We start from the raw sequence: 23,986 nt of genomic DNA, 5'->3' as shown, positions 1-23,986 counted from the left end.
CAATACTTTAAAAATAATTTTGAATGTGACTATCATAGTTTATTGATCGATGAGATAATCTGTTTTAATTTTCTTCAGTCGGAATATGTTTTCAAATATTCTATTGTTAAATATTTTATTGTTAAATATTCTGTCCTGAATAAGTGGATAAGTCTGGCATTAGTGCGTAATTAACGGTAAAAGGTAGCAGATCAAGTTAGATCTTTTTCTACTGAGATATACTTCAATATTATTCTGTGTCATATTCCACATCGGGTCCAATATACGTATAGAAAAGAACATTGGTCGATGTCACATTCCACATCCAATCCGACATACAGAATAGAATAGCAAGCAGTGAATCGCCAGACATAACCGCAGACACACAGTAATGCATATGGCACGTCGCATTATTCCGCGAGAACGCATCCCACAAGGCACATGCATGATGTCGGAACGACTTTGTATAATAGTTGTTTCAATTTAATAGACTCGCGATCAATGTTCGTTCATCGAAATCAATTCGTAATCAATGTTGCATCATCAAATATCAAATTTTAACCAATGTTTTTAATGAAATCAACTAGTAATCAACGTTGTTTCAAATACATCTATCCGTGATCAAGATTGCTTCATCACAATCAACTCATGATCAACGTAGTTTCATCGAAATTAAGTTGATATCAACGTTGTTTCATCGAAATCAACACGCAACGAACTAGCACTCTGTGGAAGTAAAACAGCCAATTTTTGCCGTACTCTGTTCATGAATCAATATACAAATATAGCTGCGGGACTACATGTCAGTTTACTAGTATGGCAGCTAACGCTAGTTGAAATTTCTGGCTTCTTTTACAACATATACTGTTCATCTTCATCTCTAAATCTTCCAGACACAAAAAACGCAAAACCGTGACCCTGTATAATCGAGGATTAGACCTCTTTAACCAAAATCAATTCGTTATAACTTATCAGTCTAATTTGTCAAATAACTTTCAATAAAACATTGAAGACTGCAATGGGTCTTGTCAACCGATTACATTTTCGATGACTTACTGATAATTACACAATAAGAAATCATGACTTACTGATGACGAAAATGTTATCACGTTAATTTAAACCAAATCGTAATGTTAGACGTTATAAAATTGCAGGTTTGAATAAAATTCTAAGGCGCATAGGCAGCAAGCTCTTCGACGACTGGGCATATAAGGTCAGTGTCTCGCCGACTTCCAAAGGATGATGTAGATTCTGTTCTCGGTAACAGCTCTCTTCAGAGTCTAATTTTCCAATCTTCACCTTAAGTAACATCATCACCAGAATGAAAACATGCGGTTGGGCGTAATGATCATATCGTTGACTTTTGGTTCTTAGGAAGGTTTAGGAAAACATAAAAAATTCAGGGAATGAATTTTGACAGGAAACAATCCATATATTATGACATAAGTAATAGTTTCTTCCACTAAGGGTGTAAAAACAGGAAAAAATCTTTAATCTGCTTTTTTATTATGTGTGTAAAGTTGTCCTCAATTACATAGTACACTCGAAATGGAAACCTCCTCCGGTAGATATATAGCGCCAAAGACAATAATTATGGGATCAATACACCTTCGCTTCAGCATCATTATATGTCGTCTGCGGCAACTTTTGCGTGTACTTCTCTCTTCTTTGAATCTCAGCATTGATGCTCAAATTCCCTGTCATCGAAATATTATGATAATGATAACTTCGAACTCCATGCATGTCAATGACTTGCAGGATTGCCTTCAAGAGTCCAATGATTGGCTTGTTAACGTACGAAATTTGAATATTATCGAGCATCTTCATCCAACTAAGCCCTACGCAGCGATTCAAATGACATTTCTTAACCAAAATGAATTGCTAAAAAATATAAGTGGCCGAAGACCAGACGAAACAAGCAGCATATCGTATCCCACTAATTCAGCAAATCGGACTCCGATAATTCCAATTATATTACTTCGCTGTCTCGCAGGCATACTTATGGATATGAACAATAATAAATCAAAGCTCTTGAGAAAATAACGAGTAAATCGAGCATAAATAATTATCCAGCACTGAACGAACTTTGTATAATCGAGAGTGTGTTTCGTTTCACTTCTTAATTTACACACAGCCCTTCGTATGATACAATTTAAGCAAAGTACCCTAATATGCATCAAGTTCTCCCTAAATTGCAACTTATCTAACGAAAAAAATCACGAACTTACACAATTTATCAAGCCATATTAGTGGGTAATTTTATCATTAAAATGATGGTCATTCCAAGCGATTCATTCGGGCCCGATAATTAAGTCTCTTTCTCTCCTCGAGCAAAAAAAAATGAGTTAGCGAAACAGCGAGCGTGATGTCCTTCATATATACAACGTATGTGGCATGGAAGTAGTATATTATCAAGCTAAAATCTGAGTCGTGATAGGCTTGTCCTCGTGAAAGGCCTTCATTTGAGCAAAGTAAAGGGGTAACCAAAGGAAATATTTCAGAACCAAATCACGATCTTTCCACGTTTCCATGAGAGGGCGTAGTCTGCTTACCGGCGAAGGGACCATCAAGCTCGAAGTAATACAGACATCGCTTCAAGTCTCACGATGTAGCGGGGAACCACTAGCATGTACTGACCATGATCGTTAGTCTACTATACATTGCGTTGGCGAGATAATCGAACACCAGCCTGGCTGAAGGTGATCATGGTGCAAGTCTAATAATTATTATTATTTATCATTTCTTTCTTTTCAATATAACAATTTCGATTAACAAATATTCTTTAGAACTGGAGTCTATACCATTACAACGATCCACAGGCAATGGAACGATTCCATGGGGCAAATTATGTTATATGCCACTAATACGATAATTTCATTTATAATCCACTTCCTGAATCCGCAAACGCAAAGAATGCTTGTGAATCAGAAACGTGCAGTAGCAGGCGCGCCATCATTTGGGAGGGACAAAGTCCAATTAGCCGGAGCCTAATTAAGCCGCAATAGCTCCATTTAAATTGATTAGGACAGGCGACAGCATTTGGTACAGGTCCGGGCGCACGTCGCTGGTCGATAATCCTGCAGCGCTGCGCCCGCCAGCGCGTAAGATAACAGGCTTACGGCTAATGGGTCCCTGGACAGTGTGCACAATTAACGTAAAGAAATCCCCAATCGCTTAGAATTATTTCTATCGTCTGACTTATTTTTATTGAAGGATGTAAAATCTTGCAACAAATTTGCAAATTATTCTAAATGCATTCCAGAGTCACTTTCTGCCTAATCTATTCATTTAAATAATTCACAAGAAATATCCGCAAATAATATCGAGATTGTGTTTCTTATTCTTCACAACTCAGATAAAGCTAACGAAGCTAAGGAGAATATTATGGTAAGCAGATAAAAATATAGATTTTTTGTATTCTGTGCACAACTTCGCCTTGGTTTCCAGTCTGCAGATTGAGCATGCTTTAACTTTCTATTTTCTATGAAAAATATTGCTCGTGAAAAATATATAATATTACCATAGTGTAACCAGTTTATAGGTAAAGTTTATAAAAATTCAATTCAAATGCATTGTCCAATGGAATTTTAGAATTAGCTTATTCCCATGTATGTTATATCAATGGACGAAATGAAGAAAAAATTCCAAGTATCAACGTATTTAAAGAATAATTCGGTGTGAATCTTATACAAGAATACACATACGTAACTTTAAACTGTTTTTACCAGCTTCTGGCTCTTCTTCTTCAGTTGGGAGAGCCTAAAATAAACAAAATTATAGTGGAGCCTAGAGCAAAGAAAGATTTTCCCCAAGTTCCAGTCCTCGATCCAATAATGAACGTATTTGAAAAGCATATAACCAATACTGTGTATCATCAGCACCTTCAGACAAACCATGTAGCATATCTTTGAAAAAAGCTCGTGCTTAGGCCTTTTTAATATCTTTGGATGGTTCTTAAGTACGCTTAAAACAAATTACAAGATACTTCGGTAATTATTCACAAATTCACTGTCAGTTATCATTTACGCGTCAAGTTTGTATAAATTTCAGAGCAAAAACAGTACTAGCAGTTAAAATCCCCATCAATATAAAATGCTAAAGCAGTTCCTACTATATACATATTTCTCAGAGTATTTCGATTAATTAATATTAGGGTAACATTTGCATGACAATTATACAATCTTTTAAAATCGCAACACAAAGTCCTGTCATGGAGCATATATAAAATCATACTCGTTAGCCGAAATCTCCGAAGCCGCAATTTTGAACGAATACTTCAATGAAAATATCAATTTTGGGAGACTGTCAGGGTTGACTGCGAGTCTCAGATGAGTGTGGAGGTCTTTAACACACAATAATGCAGCTGGAAAGATTAATTTAAAGATACATTTCATCGAAAAATTTCGAAACGTTCATTCGAACCCGGCAGCTTTTTATATAGATTTAATATATATAGGCGAACTTCATTCTCTTATCATTCAGGTATGTTTAGCACAATTAGTGAGAAAGCGAATTTTCATGTATAGGTAGTATTCAGTGTGTAAAAAGATTTATTTTATTGCTTGCAACATAGATTGAATTCCTTCGATATTAAAGCTAATTCTAGGTAAGTAGCCATTTAAAAATAAATAGTATAAATAAACTGCATGAATAATTATGGTACATGGCATGATCATTGAAAAAATTTCCTTCATCAAAAGATTATGAAGTATTCGCATTGCCCTAAAAGAAACGGAACACTCAAATTACGACCAGCAAACAACACAAAAGCCACTCAGCAAGTTGAACAAATGTTCCTGGCACAAAAGCTAATTTAAAAATATTCGTCCGAGCAATGAAGAGACTATCGCTTTCATTGAGAAAGAAGGCACCTCTCTCAACAGGAAAAAAGCTGATTGCGCCATCAAACAGGAGTAGGACGTGAATAAGCACCGCGTATCAGCTAACAAAAGGTAGCCGAGCGAGATGGCAGAGCGGGACGATGTCAGCAGACAGGTTGTCGTGCCAGAGAAGGCAGGCGACTTTAGCAGACAGGATAAAATATGCCATTCTGAAGTGCTGGATGACGTCAGCAGGCAAAGGCAGTAGCAAGACAACGTCAGCAGACAGAGGCAGTGTTGTCAGTATAGTACAGCAAGACAACGTCAGCAGACAGAGGCAGTGTTGCTAGTAGTACAGCAAGACAACGTCAGCAGACAGAGGCAGTGTTGCCAGTAGAACAGCAAGATAACGTCAGCAGACAGAGGCAGTGTTGCCAGTAGTACAGCAAGACAACGTCAGCAGACAGAGGCAGTGTTGCCAGTATAGTACAGCAAGACAATGTCAGCAGACAGAGGCAGTGTTGCCAGTATAGTACAGCAAGACAGCGTCAGCAGACAGAGGCAGTGTTGCCAGATAGTACAGCAAGACAATGTCAGCAGACAGAGACAGTGTTGCCAGATAGTACAGCAAGACAATGTCAGCAGACAGAGACANCCAGTAGTACAGCAAGACAACGTCAGCAGACAGAGGCAGTGTTGACAACCGCGCAGGTCAGCCACCGTCAGCAACAGAGCGTCGTACGATGTTGCTAAGACACACGAAAGCGTACAGCAGACGGGCGTGTCCACGTAGCCACAAAACACCCGCCCAAAAAACTGCCATGAAACTTTCTTATGGCGCAATAAGCTGTCTCGGTCTTCGCTCAAAGCAGCTGAGGGAGACATTATAATTAAAATAAACTGATGGGAACAAGGCTGTGATTTAAAACCAGGAACATGTTAAAGAAAGCAGGACAAGGCTCACTTTACACAGCCTCATGGATGTGCAGGAAAGCTGAATTGATCGTTCTGCAATGCTGCGATCGCGGCATGAGTCAAGAACTGGTTTTACCACAGAAAGAAATGAATGAAAAAATATTCCAAGAAACCATTAGCTCATGTGGTTCGGAATGCCTAGCGCCAACACGCATCGTCAGATAGCGAACTGAAGATCACATGCGAAATTACCCGTACAAAATGTTATGCATTAAGGCATGTCAAGGGTAGACATGGTGATTTTACGTCGCCTGATTACATAAGAGACAAAAATGTTGGCCGGCTCGTTGGCAAAATCATCAACAAGAGTTATACATTCAAATAGAACCTGAGATTGAGAAAGTCTTGAAGTTCACCAGAGTGAGCAAAAGAAAATATAAATATAACTCAGTACTCACTGCAGTGAGTGACAGAGAGCGCATTTTCTTGCCGACGAAAACGTGAAGTCACGGACGGACAGACGTACGGACGGACGGACATGGCGAGCACAATAGCGCCTTTTTTCCATAAATGAGAAAATGCGCTAACAAGGAATGCCAAATCTCTTTCTGATTTATTCCATTACATTACTCAAGCAATGGTTCCACTCGACAACCGCGAAATTATATTTTATGCCGCTCTCGACAACTTCTAATGAAACATAAAATAAATTAATGTTAGGAAAATCCATTTGAGTGATCATTTTCCAATCGCTACTATATAGCTATGGCCGCACAACAATCCCCGAACATTACCAGTTCATAACATTATTGCAACGTCTGTATGGCTCTCAATACAGCTATAGGAGGTACTGTAGAGATCACCGCGAGCGGTTCATGGACCATGACATCACGCCTCCATATTTGCCCACTTTATAATCGCTCATTTTATGATTAACGTTGCCAAGGCCGCGCTAGACGTTTATAGAAGACCACGTCAATGCCTCTAGCCCAAGCACAGCGGTGTTCCTCCTAAGTCGTGTTTCATTCTTCATTTCAAACATTTCGCTTCTACAAGAAGGGAACATTGATTGCTGTGTGCGTTCAAAATTTACTTAGCAATAACAACACTTAATAAAAAATCGTAGTGAATAAATAATTTTACTTCGAGAGCTCGGAAAAAGGTCAACATGGGAAGGTCAGAAGCCACCATGACGTTTCAATAATTTTTTGCGTACCACACAGGACGTTGAATGGGCAACATTTACGGTTTGACTATTTGAACAGTTGTCACACGATCTTTTTCTGATGTTCATTCACAAATAAATTTTACGTAATAAACTACGAAATTGAATGATTAATTATCTACGAAATGAAGTGAATGTTGTTTAATTTCGTAAATATAAAATTATGAAGGAAGAAACGAGCAACTGGAACGATAGCCTAAAGCCATCTTTCTATGTAGAATATATTTATTCTATAATGCTAGATGTATATTTGATAACAATGATTTCACAAACTTCCGATGCATTCAGAAGAATGCCCTGAACAAATCAAAATACAGAAAGAATGAATGACTGAGACAGAACACTACACAGTATTTGCGACGGCCATTGCCTACATGGAGAAACCCATCCAACAAGCGTCTTTGTTACGTAACATGAAGCATGACTCTCATGCTAGGCAAGAAGATTGTGGCGTAGCAAGTACGGTTACATGTTAAGACAAATCTGTAGTAATTTGTTCAGTGCATGAAAGGAGCCTCACTTGAAGAAGTGTTACTAATATAGCATGAAATTATAAGCTTAAGATGAGGACCATCGGGAAAGTATTTTCCATCAAAAAATTACACATCAATTGAATCATCATCAAAATGACAATTTTGAATAGGGTCACGGGTAAAGGCAATTTAATAACTCAGAAACAAGGATTAAAATATAGAACAGCGTGATGACGCAATGAAGTCTAGTGAGCGTCTGGCGGGCGATGGTATAGACTATAGAGCACAGCTCGGCGAGGTCGGCGGAGGGGAGCCCAGAGAGACACTGAAGCCCTCCGCAATCTCTGATGCCATCGCAGATTGCGGACAAATTGGCAGCAAATGACACGCTGATCTGGAGTTAGCCTAATGCGCCGCCTCGACGTACTAACATCAGCCTGCATTACAGTGAGCAATACTGCACTCTTAGGCACGTCGCAAGACTGCAAGATTCAACACAATTCAATTCAGCGCAGCCGTACTGCAACACGGAAGAACTTCTAAATTCGTTGCGGATTCAACGGTCTCTCAATAAAAAACTGCACTGAAATCGGAGATGTTGAAAAATTATTTCATTCAGCTCGCTTAGAAATTCTCTTTCAAAATCTTGGGAGATTTATTGATAACTAGAAGTAACAAAGAATAAGGTCTCGAGTATCTAATCAACTATCTATAATAAGCTCCCAAACTAAATAATGGTCCAAAGACTTATGTTCGACACATGCAATTTTAAAATAGGGTGCGATACAGCAAAGAAACTTCTTTCTAGAGCCAGCAATCCCACGACTTGATCACACATGAAATAAAAAAAAAAAACCGTCGCACCAGACGAAATCGTGCGACACGCATCGATCTTCGGTGTAGAGCTGGGAACCCGGGCAGCGTTCCCATGAGGAGACCTTCTTATCACTCCGCGGTCGGTCACCACAGCAGAGCCCCAGACATTATGCATTGATATCCAGGAAATGTTTCGCCAGTAAATAAAGCTTGCAGGTATTATTGAAACTGTCTTACCTGGATCACAGTGATGGTTTCAAGCCGACAGGTAGATTTTCTTAAGACAGAAAAAAGGGTTTCTCTTATTTCAATCATATACAATCAGCGATTTAGTTCATAGTTTAGATAAACAAAAAAGCTTTGCTTATTTGCACCCGTGGAAAACAAATAATATACTACTCACAAATAAAAAAATTAACAAAATTTAATCTCATTGAATCTAAATAGAAGTTCGGAAAAAAAGTAAAATACGCGAACAAACGCAATATACGGTACCTATGTACAATAAAAAGTTATAATAATGTAAAATAAAAAGCAATCTCATGTTTCTAGAATGTGTTTATTCTTAATAAGTAAATAATTTATACTCTAAATATCAATCCACGATTTTGAGCGCAAATGATTATCTTCTCTCTTGCCTCATTTTATAGCAAGCGTTGATGAAATGCAGATTTCAAAAAATGAATTTTAAATTGTGAATAAACAACATTCTTCAGATGTTAACTATTAACTATTTACAATAATTATGTCAATTCACAAAATGATGTCGTTAAATTCACTTTAACAACGTAATTTAAAGAGGCCGAAATGATGTTCATTCAATGGTAGTAGCCTGTCATAGCGCAATCGATCCAACTAAAGCCTGACTATTGAAGCTCTATTTAAAAATCTCTATTCGAGGATCGTGTAAACGCTAGGTACTCAGCAAACGAAATTCCACCGAAGACACAAAAAATATATATTTACGTTCACAGTGATTTACGAAAACTTCCTTCTTTTATTTCGCGCCAAGTATCCAGATGTAGTAGGAAAAGGGCGAGGAGTATTTCATATGAAAGGCAAGGTTGTGAAGTTTTGTGTCCCGCCCAGTCAGTAGCCACTATGCATTGGACAAGTGAGCAGCGTGCGTTTGCTTTCGAGGCGTACTTTTCTAATGGCCATTCCACTGTTGCTACTCAACGAGCATTCCGTACTTGGAATGCGCCTCATCTCCTATAGAGAGGTGACCTTCTCTGGCCGGCCCGACTACCAGAATTGGCTCCGTGTGGTTTTTTTGGGGTGGATTTCTCAAATCAATTGTTTACAATGATTTTCCAAGGACCCTTCCTCAATTGAAGAACAACATACCCCAAGCCAACATACCCGTCATTAAGCTTCAGCGAGTAAAAACTTAAAAAATCGACATGAATAAAAAATCGACTCGAATAAAAACATAAAAATGCATTTGACAATGGGGGCCGTCATTTGGCCGATGTCATCTATAAAACTATACGTCATCCAAAAATTCAGGTAATGTTAATTTCAATAAAATTTATATTATAATGATATCTTTGCTAAGTCTTTTCTTATTGAGCTTTAAAATCAGGGAGTTTCCATTAATCACCCTGTAGTTAGCCTCGTAACGTCAAACGAGAAAATAAAGTTTTCAATCATGATAGTGGGTGGTATCTCATTAGAAGCTGAAAATGATATCCTAACTAGTAAATTCTTGAATTATTCGCTCAATTCCAATCGAGAGCATCATTAATTGTGGAAATAGTATGAAAAGCAATTGAGAACAAATAAAAACAAACGAAAAAAGGCATCGGCCAGACGCGGCACGCCCTCGAGCATCGCCATTGCTTACACTCTTCATGGCAAGAAAGAAAGCTGCGCTGGGAACCTTGATGATAATGAGAAGTTATTTGGCACAAACAAAGCGAATTAAGCTGTCCAATCGGGATTATACGAAGCAAACAGACGACAATCATCAATATCGATTTTGTGATTCATAATGTAATCATTGTTACATAGAATGTTTATGAAGTGTCTTCAATAATACTACACGAATTCCTCGCTAACACTTTTACAAATTAGTAATAATTGGAACTACACATAGCGCTCTCAAGACATGCATCTCTAGAATGCGCCAAAATTTAAAAATCTTAAGAATAGCACAGGAACGCCTAATTGGTTGCTATTTATACCCGAAGCTACTAAACTCGGTGTGTATTTAAAGTAAGTTGCCAAACTCTGTTACAGCACCCAAGCTTGAAATTGCAAACGACTTGGGCTGATCGTAATCACCAGTTGGGAGTGGAGTCAAATTGCCGTTGCATAACTAAACCATTGATGCAATAGGCCGGGGCGTTGAAACTTCAGGTCGTAGGAACTAGACTGAATGAACACAATGGGCAGTAGAGCGACGGCTGCATGCTGAGCGACATGGTCGGTCCATAAACATCATATATAGGCGTACTGTCTGCAGACGCCCGCTGAAGATACGTTTTTTTAACCTCTCACTTCAGTAACTACTCACTGTTACCTGAACGCTCTGGAAAAACTGAAGCTTTTCTTCAAAACTTTAGCAGGTGGTGGATATATAGTTGATTTGTTATTTTTAATTGAAACCTACGAATCTTAAACGACAAAAAAAAGTCGAATAAGAAATTATATTAAGTTATCATATGACAGTCCTCACACTAAAAATAATCGATGATTTTTCAAAACATAAAATTTTATTGCCTTAATTGTAAAATGACTTTCTACATCAGACTTCAGGAAACTAATCAGCCAATTTACAATAAATAAAACCTATTTATCTTATATATGTATCTTTGTCAAGGTTTATGGGTGCGTGTGTTTAAAGCATGGCACCATAAATATTTAGGGGCTGTTCGGGTGCGTATCGGGACATTATCAGAAGCTGAAATTTCATCCTTATTGGGAGAATAGCAAAAGTTAGTAGGAAAAGGAGAGAAGGATCGGATCACAAATTGAAATTTTACTCTGCAATCGTTATATATATGTTAATTTGAAAGAAGCATAATACTTTTTCCAGTGTAAAATGGGAGTCTCATCCTTTATGTAAAGTGTGGTTTTAGAGAGACTTTTATTTCATTATAATACATAAGCTATGCTACAATTTACAGTTTAATGAATTACGCTATTGATAGGATTAGGATAATAGGATTACGAAATTTCAAAAATTATCAAATGCTTAAGGTATCAATTTAGTAGCTTCTGATTTAAAATCGGAAATTACTAAAAAAAATTATGAAACGCGTTAAATACAAATAAATTGTATAAAAAATATAATCTCAGTACTCACAGCAGTGAGTGACAGAGAGCGCATTTTCTCGTCGACGAAAACTTGAGGTCACGGACAGACGGACGGACAGAGAGACGAACATGGCGAGCACAATAGTGCATTTTTTCCATAAATGAGAAAATGCACTAAAAAGGGGCAGTCATGTATAAATGCCGCAGTCATGTAATTGCTACTCGTGCATATATATACCGAGAGCCATCTCAAATATATTTTTATTGCTGTTTACAAGCACGGATGTCATAATGCACATAAATTCTTATGAGGAAGTGACCGCAGTCTTATCAAGTGCAGAAATCAGAACTATAACCAAAATCAAGCGCCGGCGCGACAAAAACAAATACGTAATCGAGTTCGCTAGATGTCAGTTTTATAAAGGTATTGCGTTAATATATTATTGCATTGTCCCTTAACGACAATGCAATACAGGATAACCTTTCCGAGTTTTACGAAATACTTAAAGAGAAAGTTTTCAGGCCATAGTTCAAACATTTAAGTTTGCCTTGAATATTAATCATTTTGAACAGAACTTGAATAGAAAATAAAAAAAAAACGACGCTTGAATCTTAACATTACAAGAATTTTGTGTTTAATATAGTTTTGCTCGAGAAATAAATTAAAAGCTAGCTTATAAGTATTAACATGAATCGTAAAAAAACAGTAAACAGTGATTAAAGGTTCATTACTTTATTGAAGAATTGCATGGAAAATATGCGAGTTAGTATAACAACTTTATTCGATCTATGCACTTCGGCGCGGTGACCTTCAGCACATCACAGCTTCGACTTCCACACGACCACCAGAGTCGAGGTCAATTCGAAATCGCCATACGCATTACGAAGAAGCAAGAAAAATTGAGACGTCAGAATTATATGTTTCACAGTGACCCTTGATATTGCACTGGTACGAAACAAAGGCAAGAAATCAACACATCAACATGCATGGTTATCATCACGACCAAATGGGCTCTAGGAACAACTGCTGAGAAACATTAAAAATATATATAGAGCTGATAAATTTTTAGCCAAAATTATGAGCATCTATTTTAAGTTTTAGATTATACTTGGACTATAGGACTTTAGCTTTCTCACGTTGACTTCCAGTTATACGCCAGCGCGTCTCACCTGTGCATTGTGACGAGTAACATATTCCAGTCGTAACTTCTACCGAGTTATGCACGGCATACGTCATTTCTTGCAATTTAAATCTCTAGTTAGAAAAAATTATCATTGAAATTTATATCTGTAATGGAATAATTAAGATTAAAGATAGGCTTCAAAATTTTTATTCAGCATTGAGAACGCTATAAATAATTTTGTTCCGATAACCAGTCGAGAATTTCATTTCATACAAGCTCTCTTCTCTTTCAAACCTCAACTCCAATATATAGTTCCAGTGATCTTATTCTCATTCGAGATCCAGGCAATGATTTCTTCGCTCGCGTTTCAAACAAGATCAATGGTATTATTTTAAGGAAGATCTTGATTTAGTGCGTCTGGTCCGGGGCCCTAGGCCTCGCTATCTCTGTCGGTAATGTAAGAACATCAGCACCTGGCAAAATTATCGCGGCAGCGAGTCTGCTTCGCCTTCTAGACGTCGAAGGATACATACTGAGCCATCGAAGCGTTCTTTCGGATATAAGTTATAATTAGTCAAGATAATTTATCCAGTTTCAAGGCTTCGCAAGTAATATTTGCCATCAATCCACTATACGGAACGAAAAACCAGTAAGTTGAAGAGTTCATAGAAACAAAAAATTATTCTTCGTTATTGAGTGAGTGGAAATGAAATTACATTCAAAACAAAAGACACAGTTGTTTGTTAAAAATTTCAAGACTCGTCCGAATTATGAGCCGAATATTTTAAATTAATTCAACACGTTGCATTACTTATACGAAGTCATTTAGAACACAGATAAATAATTTTTTGTGAAGCCCTATTTAAACAATCCATTTGATCCACCAATTAAGACGCTCGAATATCGTTCACACCGAACCTAATCACTCGTGGCATTTTTAAATACTTTTACCGAACAAAAAATACTGTAAAATATTCCAAAAATAAATATTTCATCCGAACAAACAATGATATTCAATTCCTGCATACAGTGTGAAACATACGCAACGCTGACTCGTTTATGAACTTTCATTACATAAGAGCTAAGCGTTGAGAACACAAAAAAAAAAAACACGAGATGTCAAGTGGTGCCCCAGAGAGCAATTTGTGGCCTCAGAGTTCCAGCTGAAGTGTTGAACAAAAAATGTCTTGCTAGGAACACTTGAGCAGGTTTCTTGTAGACAGGAATGCGCCGCGAGACAGACGCATGCCAGCAGACGGTAGAGCGCGCACTTTACGAGAAAGTCGTGCTCCTGAGATACCAGCAGACATCGCAGACAGAGGATAGGAAGCCCAGCGTGCAACTGGAGTAGCGCACAGTGTCAGAGACGCAGGCCTAGCATGCAACTGGAGGTAGCACACAGTGTCAGAGATGCAGACCTAGCGTGCAACTGGAGGTAGCACACAGTGTCAGAGATGCAGACCTAGCGTGCAACTTGCAGGCCTAGCATGCAACTGGAGGTAGCGCACAGTGTCAGAGACGCAGGCCTAGCATGCAACTAGCAGTAGCGCACAGTGTCAGAGACGCAGGCCTAGCATGCAACTGGAGGTAGCACACAGTGTCTGAAGCGCAGGCCTAACATGCTGCTGAAGATGGTAGAACATGAAATTTAGGGGACAGAAATTAAGCATGCCAGTGAGGATATATTAGTTGCTTCCGGGGAAAATAGCATGTCAACTATGGTAGAGCACATGCTTCCGGGGACAGAATCATGCCAGGGACGGTAGAGCACATGCTTCCGGGGACAGAAGCATGCCGGGGACGGTAGAGCACATGCTTCCGGGGACAGAAGCATGCCAGGGACTTATAACCCTACAGAGCACAAGACAGAGAAAGTGCAGCGAATGCAGCTATTGCTGAGCAGCGGTCGCGTAGTAGACGCACCGCGCGTTTTTTTATTTTATTTTTTTTTGCTGCTCGCTGACAGGTGCAGCCGTACGTCTGCAGACGCGGCGGGAGCTGTGAGAGAAGTTCCGTGTTGCCTTCATTACCTGCCGATCACACGCGAGCGAAAATTTGTGCAGTACAGCAAGCTAGCAAGCGGTATAAATCCTTCAGCAATAAATACATGAATCTCAGAGAAAGAAATAGTGGTAATATTTCAGAACTTCCGACATCTATGCAAGTTTGCATCGCAGAGCAACAGCGTATAATGATTTTATTTAGCAGTTTTTACGATTTCTACTGAGTCTCAGCATTGAAATTGTAGGAGAGCATCATCGTTACATAAAGAGATTTATTTTATATTAGTACTCGAGCAGCCTACGAGTGGGCAAATCACCATTATATAGTGAAGATAAACCATGCAAAAAAATGTACCGATCATACTAGCTGACTGTCCTTGTCGTTGTAGGTCATCTGCAATACCTAGTGAAACTGATGCATGCTTGAGCATTCTAGTCGAGAATGTTTCACCCGTCAATAAGAGTTAGACTAACGTTGCGGTCTTAAGAAAACTTCAATGCCAGACAATAAATTCTTCACACGCATGAACTCTGCAACACTTCCAAACTAATCAATATTCAAACCACGAACTGAATGCAAGTCGCTAGTGAAAGGAATTTGGAAGGAAGTTTTCAGTAAACTAAGCAACGAGAAGTTCAAGAAGTTTTGCAAGTATTTTTACTGAAGCCGCCCTACGAGAATATATTTGAGAGCTTGTAGGAGGAGTACGAGACAGAAAAACTCTAATGGATTATCGTCAGATCTCTGTATCGTCAAATGAACTTTGGTAGGCATCGAGTACGTGTCTGTCGTACAATGTTTGGAAGGTAATGATTATAAAGCAGGTACATATATCATTCATTTCGTCATCAATGTAATTGCTTTTTTGAAATTTCAACTCCTTTCTCGGACGATGCAGTACTTCTCTCAAGGTCATCCACACTGTGAAAGAAAGTGCCTTCAAGTATCAATAGCCTTCATATTCTGTAAGAGGCATCATAAGAAAAGTTTGAGACAAGGTCGAATTACAATATCTCGAATAATTTTCTGATAAGAAAGGCTAGTAAGAGAAAAAATTGGCTCGCTTTGTTTCATAAAAATAATCCTGTTAAACTTGGTGCATGCTAACTCAGAATAAATTACGTATTGTATGAAAATTGGTGGAAACATAAGAGAGAAAATGCTTAGATGAATTGCCAAGTCGACAATTTACTGAGCTCCATATTAGAGGTCAAATTTAAAAACAAAACTTAGCGAAGAATGTGATTAAAACATAGGCTTTTACCGTTCAATAAACCATCCATAAATCAAAGTCAATAGATGTCCTATAAATAGATCCAATAGAAGCTAACAATTATTTCCTAACGTTTACCATCGTTGTAAAAATCTTGTAAGTCTTGCGAGGAAAAATACGACGAGTTTAGAACACTTGAAGATGAGCTGAGTCATCACAAAGCTGATGAGTAACGAAAGCAAACTACGACATGCAGGCCTAAGCATACCTGCGAACAGCTTTATTGTTGTGATGTAATGTACATACATGTATATATGCACTATGTACATATATATTGTCTAAGTTATATCAGCAGTCAAAGCAGAAGCCGAGAACGGCCGTTAATTGAGAACCAATATCTTATCAGCTCATGTCTTTAGAGATTCGCAAAATCCCACTCAAATTAAATTTATAAATTGTCATACACTCGCAATCACATTTTAATCATTTACTCTAGTCTAAAGTAGTATTTGTAAAAATTTTAATTCAATTACCAAAATGAAACTGGATTATTATAACAAATATTTTATACTTTCTAAAAAAACAATGTAGCAAAATATAATATTTATTTAATCATTTAATAGCTGTATGAGGAACAGCAGCAAATTGTAAATAATTCGTTTACAAAATGCTTTTGAAAATAATTGGGTTACGAAAGGCTTGGGCGAAAAAAATCAAGTTTACATTTTATTCGTCTCCCAGCTACCGATACCCACCTGCATGAATGAAAAAAATAAGAACAAAACCGCGTCCCTGGGATAACGCAACACAATCAATCTCAGAACATAAAATGCAAGATGGCATTTTTCTGGCGACCCAAAGCCCGGCGGAGCGTGACGGCCATCTGAGTGTCGGAGCGACCAAGCACGGAGAGGAATCGGTTCATCTCGCACCGACTCTAAATTGAGATAGAAATTACTTGTTCTCATATCGCTCAGTCGTTTCAATGATTCGAAGATTATAAAACAAAAATGGATTCATTTTTCATTTGTTTAAATTCATGTACAAAATCCAAATTCAAACCAGACCAAATTGTTTAGATACAATCACTTGCATGAACGCAGCAATGATGCTAAAAAACTTCATTCAGTATGAGTAAAACCTCCTGTGCTGAAACGAACCTGAGAAGAGAGAGCTGTTCGAGTCGAGCAGCTAATTGCTAATTATCAGAACCATAACATGACACATTACAGACGGCAGAAAGAAATGCGTAAACATTGGGATTCTAGCTGTACAAAAAATATGAAGTGGTCAATACAGAATGGCATCACACAGTTGCACAGAGTCTGTAGCATTGATGCAGCACTCACTGCACGGGGTAAGGCAAACCCACAGTTACTCACGCGTATTTCTGCCAGTCACACATATTTACCAACAAGTATTTGAATAAAGTAGGTAATATTGAACATGGGTAATATTGAACATGTATTATGCGTAGGTGTTAAGAATGCAAGGAATGCGGGTCGAAGCGATACAGCAAGTATGTAAGACGCGGTTGTTTCGAGATCGTGGGAACAAGTTAATTTACATTGAACGTTGGCGAGCTCAGCGCGAGGGACATTCTAGTCGAGGAATGTGGCGTCACTTCGAGGGTTGGTATAGGCTTAACTGTGCCCGACACTATATAGCGTATATAAGGACCTTAAATTTCGCCCCAAAGGTTGGTTCTAAGGAGGTGACCGTCACGCAAGCACGGTCTGCCGTCAGCGGACTTTGCAACGGCCGCGGCCGTGAGGCCGGCGGCTTCGCCGTTTTTCGAACATTGTAACCTGCAAGAAACCTAGATTCATCGAGGCCGCGACGATTTCTGCAAGCACGTCTAAAATCTACAAAGTACGATCGTCATTAACGGTACGGCTGCTATTCGGCCGTGAGGCAATGCGAGAGGCCAGGAGACGTTCTACAATTATAATGTCGGCAATAAGAGGATTCAAGTTTTCAAGCACCGAGCAACAATAATCTTCAGTACGGTCATCAATACGATACGGTCACAAGTCGCATAAGAAGAAGCGGTACGGTCATAGTCATCTTCAACCGCAGTATGGCAACGAGCTTGTACTAATATCATCGACTATGAAGACGAACATCACTATTCCGAAGTACGGTCACATCATAAATTCTTTTCAAGCAACCGACCTGTCTGCCAGTGTAACTTAAAATAGTAAAAAGAAGAATCCTACAACTTGAATGACGTTCAAGACCTGCAAAGTTCCCAGCAATCTCCATAACAAGATATTTTCTAGGAATATTCAGATTTACTCACGGTATTCATTGAATGGAATATAAATTATTTGGGTTTTATTCGTGCCAGAAAATCATTGTTGAGATCCAGCTTTAACGTTTGGCTGAGTTTTATATGAATATTAAACAAATATAATATATGCACGTGTGTAACGTACATGATTTTTAGTACTCATTTCCTCTCGCCAAATGCTTCCTGTACAGAAAATGTTCTTCATGAATAGTCTACATATCTATAAAGAGATCAAGGCTAAGGGCCTTAATTCACGGTACTTGTCATTCCGAATAATCATACCACAGAGCTAATTAATTAGGCTCAATTTATCATCTGCTTACAGAGATCGATAAAAATAAATCATCAGATTAGCCAACCTCAGCAAAAAAGGTAATATCACCGCCCGCAGGGCTTATCCGAAATATCCGGTACATATATCAAGGTAATGACCCGGTTAATGGCATCTAAGTTGCCAGCACAAGAAACAAAAAATATTAACTAGATTGTTATTGTGTTGTTGTTGCTATTGTTTAAAACAGTTTTAATTATAAAAAGTGCGGGTAAATTATAATTTTTACATTTGCCCACTTATACAATTATATGAAAGTGGATAGAAATATGATTAAAAGACTCGTCAAGTTAATTAAGGAGTGGAGTAAACCCATTTTATTCAGATTGGAGAGAAGAAGTTTGTAGGTTTTTGTCACTTGTAAAAACATGAAGCATCACCTCAATATAGATACACAAGCACAGTTCAGATACAAGAAGATAAAGAGAGGCCAACACGCCACTAATCTGAGCACAGCCAAGACACCCACCGAGCGTCAGCCATCGATACCTTGACTTACGACGCGAGCAATGAATAAATTAGACTTGCCAAGTTGTAATGAAACTCATAATGGACGCTAAAGCCAAACTGGCTTGCCATTGCAAGCAACTTTATACATGCACGATCGTATGAGAAACAATGGAACACATTTTTGTGTGATGGCAAAAACGAATTTAGAGGGCTGGAAATAAAAGGACCCTGACATCTTTTCAATAAAATATTAACTTCACAGCTCTATTCTTGTTGCGAATACCGGTACTATAATTTAGTCATATCCTAATTGGTATACGCACATATCAACAAGGTTATAATCATATTGTTTACGGAGGACCTCGAAACCCAAATATCAGATTATACGTGTGATAAAATTTCTTCTCCTGATTTAAAACATGTCACAGGTAGACACGATATACTGCAGTGCATACAAAAATTTTTAGTTCTGCAATGAAATACAGTGAAGAGGTTCTATAAGAATCTAATGCGCAGTTGCAGCTTCACGATCTTGAAGGCTTCTACCAACAAGCGTCAAGAGTATTCCCAAGATCAAGAGCTCTTCGTGAGAATAATTCCTAAACTCAAGAGCACGTTAGGAGTGAGCAGTAACAGTCTAAGGTCTCGGTGTCCCAGTAAAGGATTTGCTCGCCGTATACGAAGTTATTCACACTGAAATAAGAGGCACTCGCCAGACGTTTCCTAGATTATCATTTAGTAGGAAGCTTGCGAGACCGAATACAATCATAATTATATTAAGAAGCGTTGGTAGAGAAAAGAAACAAATACAAATGAGATCTTTTTTTTTTTAATATATATTAAATAGGATCATTGTTAAATAGTATTGACTAACAATTGGTGATGGCAGATTAATGCGATACTTTGAATCCGCTTTTATTATTTAATAATCAATAATAATAAGAGATCTCACATATTTATTTGAAATGTCAAAATGATCGGTTTTAAAGTGTAGGTCAACAGGAACATAACTTAAGAATTGCATCATAAAATATCAATGTCAACCAGCCAAAATCGAGAGTATAGAATTAAACTCTAGAATAAAATAAGCGCAATGCCTATCAGCAACAGAAGAGATGAGCACAGACTCGGCTGTTGTGCAGAGTTCCCAGTTGCGACGTCACTCTTAGACGCTTCACAAATGAGGTCAAGAACCTGTAAGAAGTATTATACTGGGCGGACTATCAACCATTTTTGTTTGTTGCGTCTAGAGCAACAACTTCAACTGCCCTGGCAAGTTGCAAACAAAATTTATGACAAACATGTATTACATTTACGTGTCCTACAACAAGATCCCGGACTAGACTCGCCGACGGTACCAGCATTAACGAAATTAAAACACTAGCGGAAATTATTAAAGCAACGCAACCCAATAATTTCAAGGATAACGATTGTTTAAATAACAACGATAAATAAATAAACTGCACGGTACAATTACACTGTATATAAGAAGTTAACAATGACATTAGACTGACGAAATCATAAAAAACGTTAATTGCAGGTGAATGTTTCATTCAATCTGAGTAGTGTATAACATTGACTAATATTATATAGGTATATAATATATTATAAATTACAATATCATCAAGCATCACAAGATAAGATGCAATAATCAGTTTTCCGCTTAAAACACGAAATTATCAAACAAACGGTAGGAGCATGTTACCACTTACAATGAAAATTTTTGACCTTTGACCCTAAAAATTCATAGCACTACAGAAAAAGGAAGAAAATAATTTCCACTGCAGGATGGCGGGACAGTCGGAATGTCGAGTGCCAACTTTGCCGCAGCGCTTTGCGGATTATGGTAGCTATACAAAAGACTGGACAAATGCTTAGAAAATCATAAACATCATTCACGCTAGAAATCTTGCATACCGGTATGTTTGTTAAGAATTTGCTTGTACGTGTGTTTCAAGCCTGCGCCTCAAGTATATTTGGGCTGTTCGGAAGCGTATCCACGATATTATCGTGCAATTGTATTACCTTGAACTAAAATTTTATCCATAATTGGAGAATAGCGATGTATTGGAAACGGGGAGTAAAAAACTGGACCAAACATTGAAATTCAATTTTTAATTTGGTATTATAAATTTAATGCAAAAGACTGCAAACGTTTTTTTTTTTTGCATTTTAGAACGATTGTCAAATGATATTTCTATCTAGAACGTTTTTTAGTTAGCATTAGCATACATTAGTTTTGTTATTATTAAATAAATTAATGTAGCGGGATTAAGTTTTCTAAATAGCAGGAATTATCGATCCCGGGCAACGCCGGGCTAACCTGCTAAATGTTATTAAATTCGCTATTAAACAGAGTGTTGAACTCATACCAATGTTCCAAACCTATAGTTTGATTTAGAAATTAAGTTATTCTCCGATTATTTTCAAGAAACGCGGTTACAATATTTAATGCCATATTTTCATTCCAAATACATCAGATCGAGCTATTGTCACGGGCCCAGCTGTGTAATGTGGACTATCAATGAATAGTTTCGTCTAACCACGTATATAAGATGCAGTTGACCCATTTTTAATTTGGAGAATAAGTCCTAGTCATAATTACTCACGATGCTGCTGCGACATTCGTGATACCAACAATAATATAAAAGCCCCAATTACCCCGGAAGTGCATAACAGTGGCACCGATAACATACGTTCGCCCAGTTCCATAGCTAGCAAAGGGTAAGAAATGCTATTGGAATTAACCAGCGCCAAAATTCAACAGACTCAAAATATCACTCGTCAAGTCGAATAGCCTGTGGTATGTAAATGGCAAGAAATCGCATAAAATTAAAAATTTTCTAGCCAGAGAAGATAACAGCCTGTGGTGTGTAAATGACAGGAAATAGAATAAAGTGAAAATTTTTATAGGCAGAGTACATTTAGGCATGAAGGGGGCAATAGCAGAGCAGCAGATGCCCCAACGGACATGAAGCAGAGCAGCTCTCAACGCCTGCCATGTTATCAGGACGCTCAGTCAGCGCCGCGCTTGCCGCCGCTGCCGGCGCCGCTGCTGCCATCACTGCACGCCAGCTCAATGAACTGGGTCTAACGTCTGGTCTACCTCAATGTAGGTCGGATTTGGCATAATGACGGACTACTTGCATATTTTTCAATAAAATAAGCAAACGGAATAATGAAAACTGAATCTTCATTATAATCAGAATCTTCAACGAAAAAATCAAAATCGAATCATTCATCTTGCAACTGTCGTGAAAAATTTGCAAATTACGAAACACCTAACCCAACCTTATTTGGCCGCGACTTGTTGCACAGGAGAGGGAAAACGGATCACGTCCCTCCTAAGTATTGATCGATGAAAATTTTCAAGTAGCCTGAATTGTGCGTCTTAATTACACAAAACTGCGAGACTCAATTGCGATAATGTCAAATGGTATGATCGTCCAAATCATATTGTTGTCATGTTGATACTGATACAGAGACAGAGGATTACATCCAATAGGTACTGTATATAAAACTATCTCGTTAGTCGAGCTGAAACTCGAATACAAAAAAAAAACACGAGATTGAAATTGAGTTCCAGCTGAGCTGCACAATTCAACAAAATTGTTAGAAAATTGGGCTTAATATGCGTTTCGGTTTAACATGAATGCAACTTGTGTGGAAGTTACACACAAATCTGTCGATAAGTTTTAATCGTCGTGTAAACTCTGATCGATGTCGTAAATGTCGTAAATCCGTCGTAAACGAGGATCAGCTTTGCGTAATTGAATTCATAAAAGTAAATAAATCTACAATTCCTTGGTGGCCTTTCTGAATAACACAAAAATGTGGTCCATAAATTCAACCAACCGTAATTAAATTTGTTGCCTTCATATTTTAATCGATAGTGTGGAAACGATATTCTCCAGCTACATATTACAGCAAATTATGTCTCCTACTGTGATGCTTCCTCCGATCTCAAGAAAGTGAAAATAATGGCAACTACAAGGGCTGCGGTTACAGCGCTTATGCACCAGGCCGTCAACTGAATCGTGTGCACACGATTCAGTTGACGGCACATCAGTAGCTACTTTGGCAGAGACGTTGCGCGTTCTCAGAAATCTATGCAATTGTTGGTTAAAATAATTCGATACTCAGAACAGCGGAATCTACATGGTGACTGACCGACAGTGATGCCATATACGGGGCAGTTTCATTTAAACCCAGTCTCAGATATCACAGCAATGCTGCCGTCACCGCAGAATAATTAAAGTCTGCATGAGCGCAGTCGCAACGTGCATTGTGGCTAGCATGCATATTGTTGAAACAACATTTCGCGTCTACCTGTAGTGTTGATGTATGGGTACAGACGACTAAGAAATATCAAGAAATTCTGTTTCAAGCTAGTGAAATAATAATAATAATAATTTAAGTTAATAACTTAAATTTTATGGTGATGATTGAAACATATTCAGAAAATCTGAAGAATTAATGGTCAGAAGTTGTCAGCGACTGCAAACCTTCACATGAAATATTTTAATAATGTGCATAATACTAATAAAACACATTATAAATGTCGAGGTTTATAACAAACTTCCTGGTTTTTAATTTCATGCCTATTGCACAAAAGCAGATTTATCAGATTACTGCGAGGCAAAAGGTTAGAAAACAAACAACGTTCAAGAAGTACTCACAAGTCCATCACAGGCGCTGAGAGCAACATCAGACGAGTGTTGGTGTCCCACTACATATCCTTTGAAAAAACACTGCGATATTCGGTAGCTGGGCTGCACACGGCTTTTTGCACTGCCTTCCTCGCGCAGTAACATCGTCGGTGCCATGAAATGAGAGTCATGCCATGCCACGACCTGCCACAGTCGACCCCATGCCACCCACTCGTACCCGCGCGTGCCCTGGTGTCCCTCTGTAACACCAGGGACCTGCGGCAAGTCGTTGCTGGGAGAAGCGCCCTCGGACTGAGAATGCGGGACGGGCCCGTGGCTATTCGGTAGCTGGGCTGCACACGGCTTTTTGCACTGCCTTCCTCGCGCAGTAACATCGTCGGTGCCATGAAATGAGAGTCATGCCATGCCACGA

The 23,986-nt window shown here is 38.4% G+C and overlaps 1 protein-coding gene across 1 annotated transcript in view; it reads right to left on the bottom strand.

Annotated features, from left to right (window-relative positions):
• Window positions 1-23,906, bottom strand: part of LOC108665518 — a gene marked incomplete at both ends in the record, with an annotated part of 68,950 nt that extends 45,044 nt beyond the window's left edge. The window contains one exon of the mRNA XM_018152277.2: window positions 23,584-23,906. Within this exon, the coding sequence (XP_018007766.2) occupies window positions 23,584-23,906 (323 nt within the window). The remainder of the gene's footprint in view (window positions 1-23,583) is intronic.
• Between the last annotated feature and the right edge of the window lie 80 nt (window positions 23,907-23,986).

The sequence above is a fragment of the Hyalella azteca genome, unplaced genomic scaffold, assembly GCF_000764305.2.
Source record: "Hyalella azteca isolate HAZT.00-mixed unplaced genomic scaffold, Hazt_2.0.2 contig10894, whole genome shotgun sequence".
NCBI classification, from domain to species: domain Eukaryota; kingdom Metazoa; phylum Arthropoda; class Malacostraca; order Amphipoda; family Hyalellidae; genus Hyalella; species Hyalella azteca.
The sequence above is the reverse complement of the archived record's forward strand: the minus strand, read 5'-3'. Positions and strand labels throughout refer to the sequence as shown.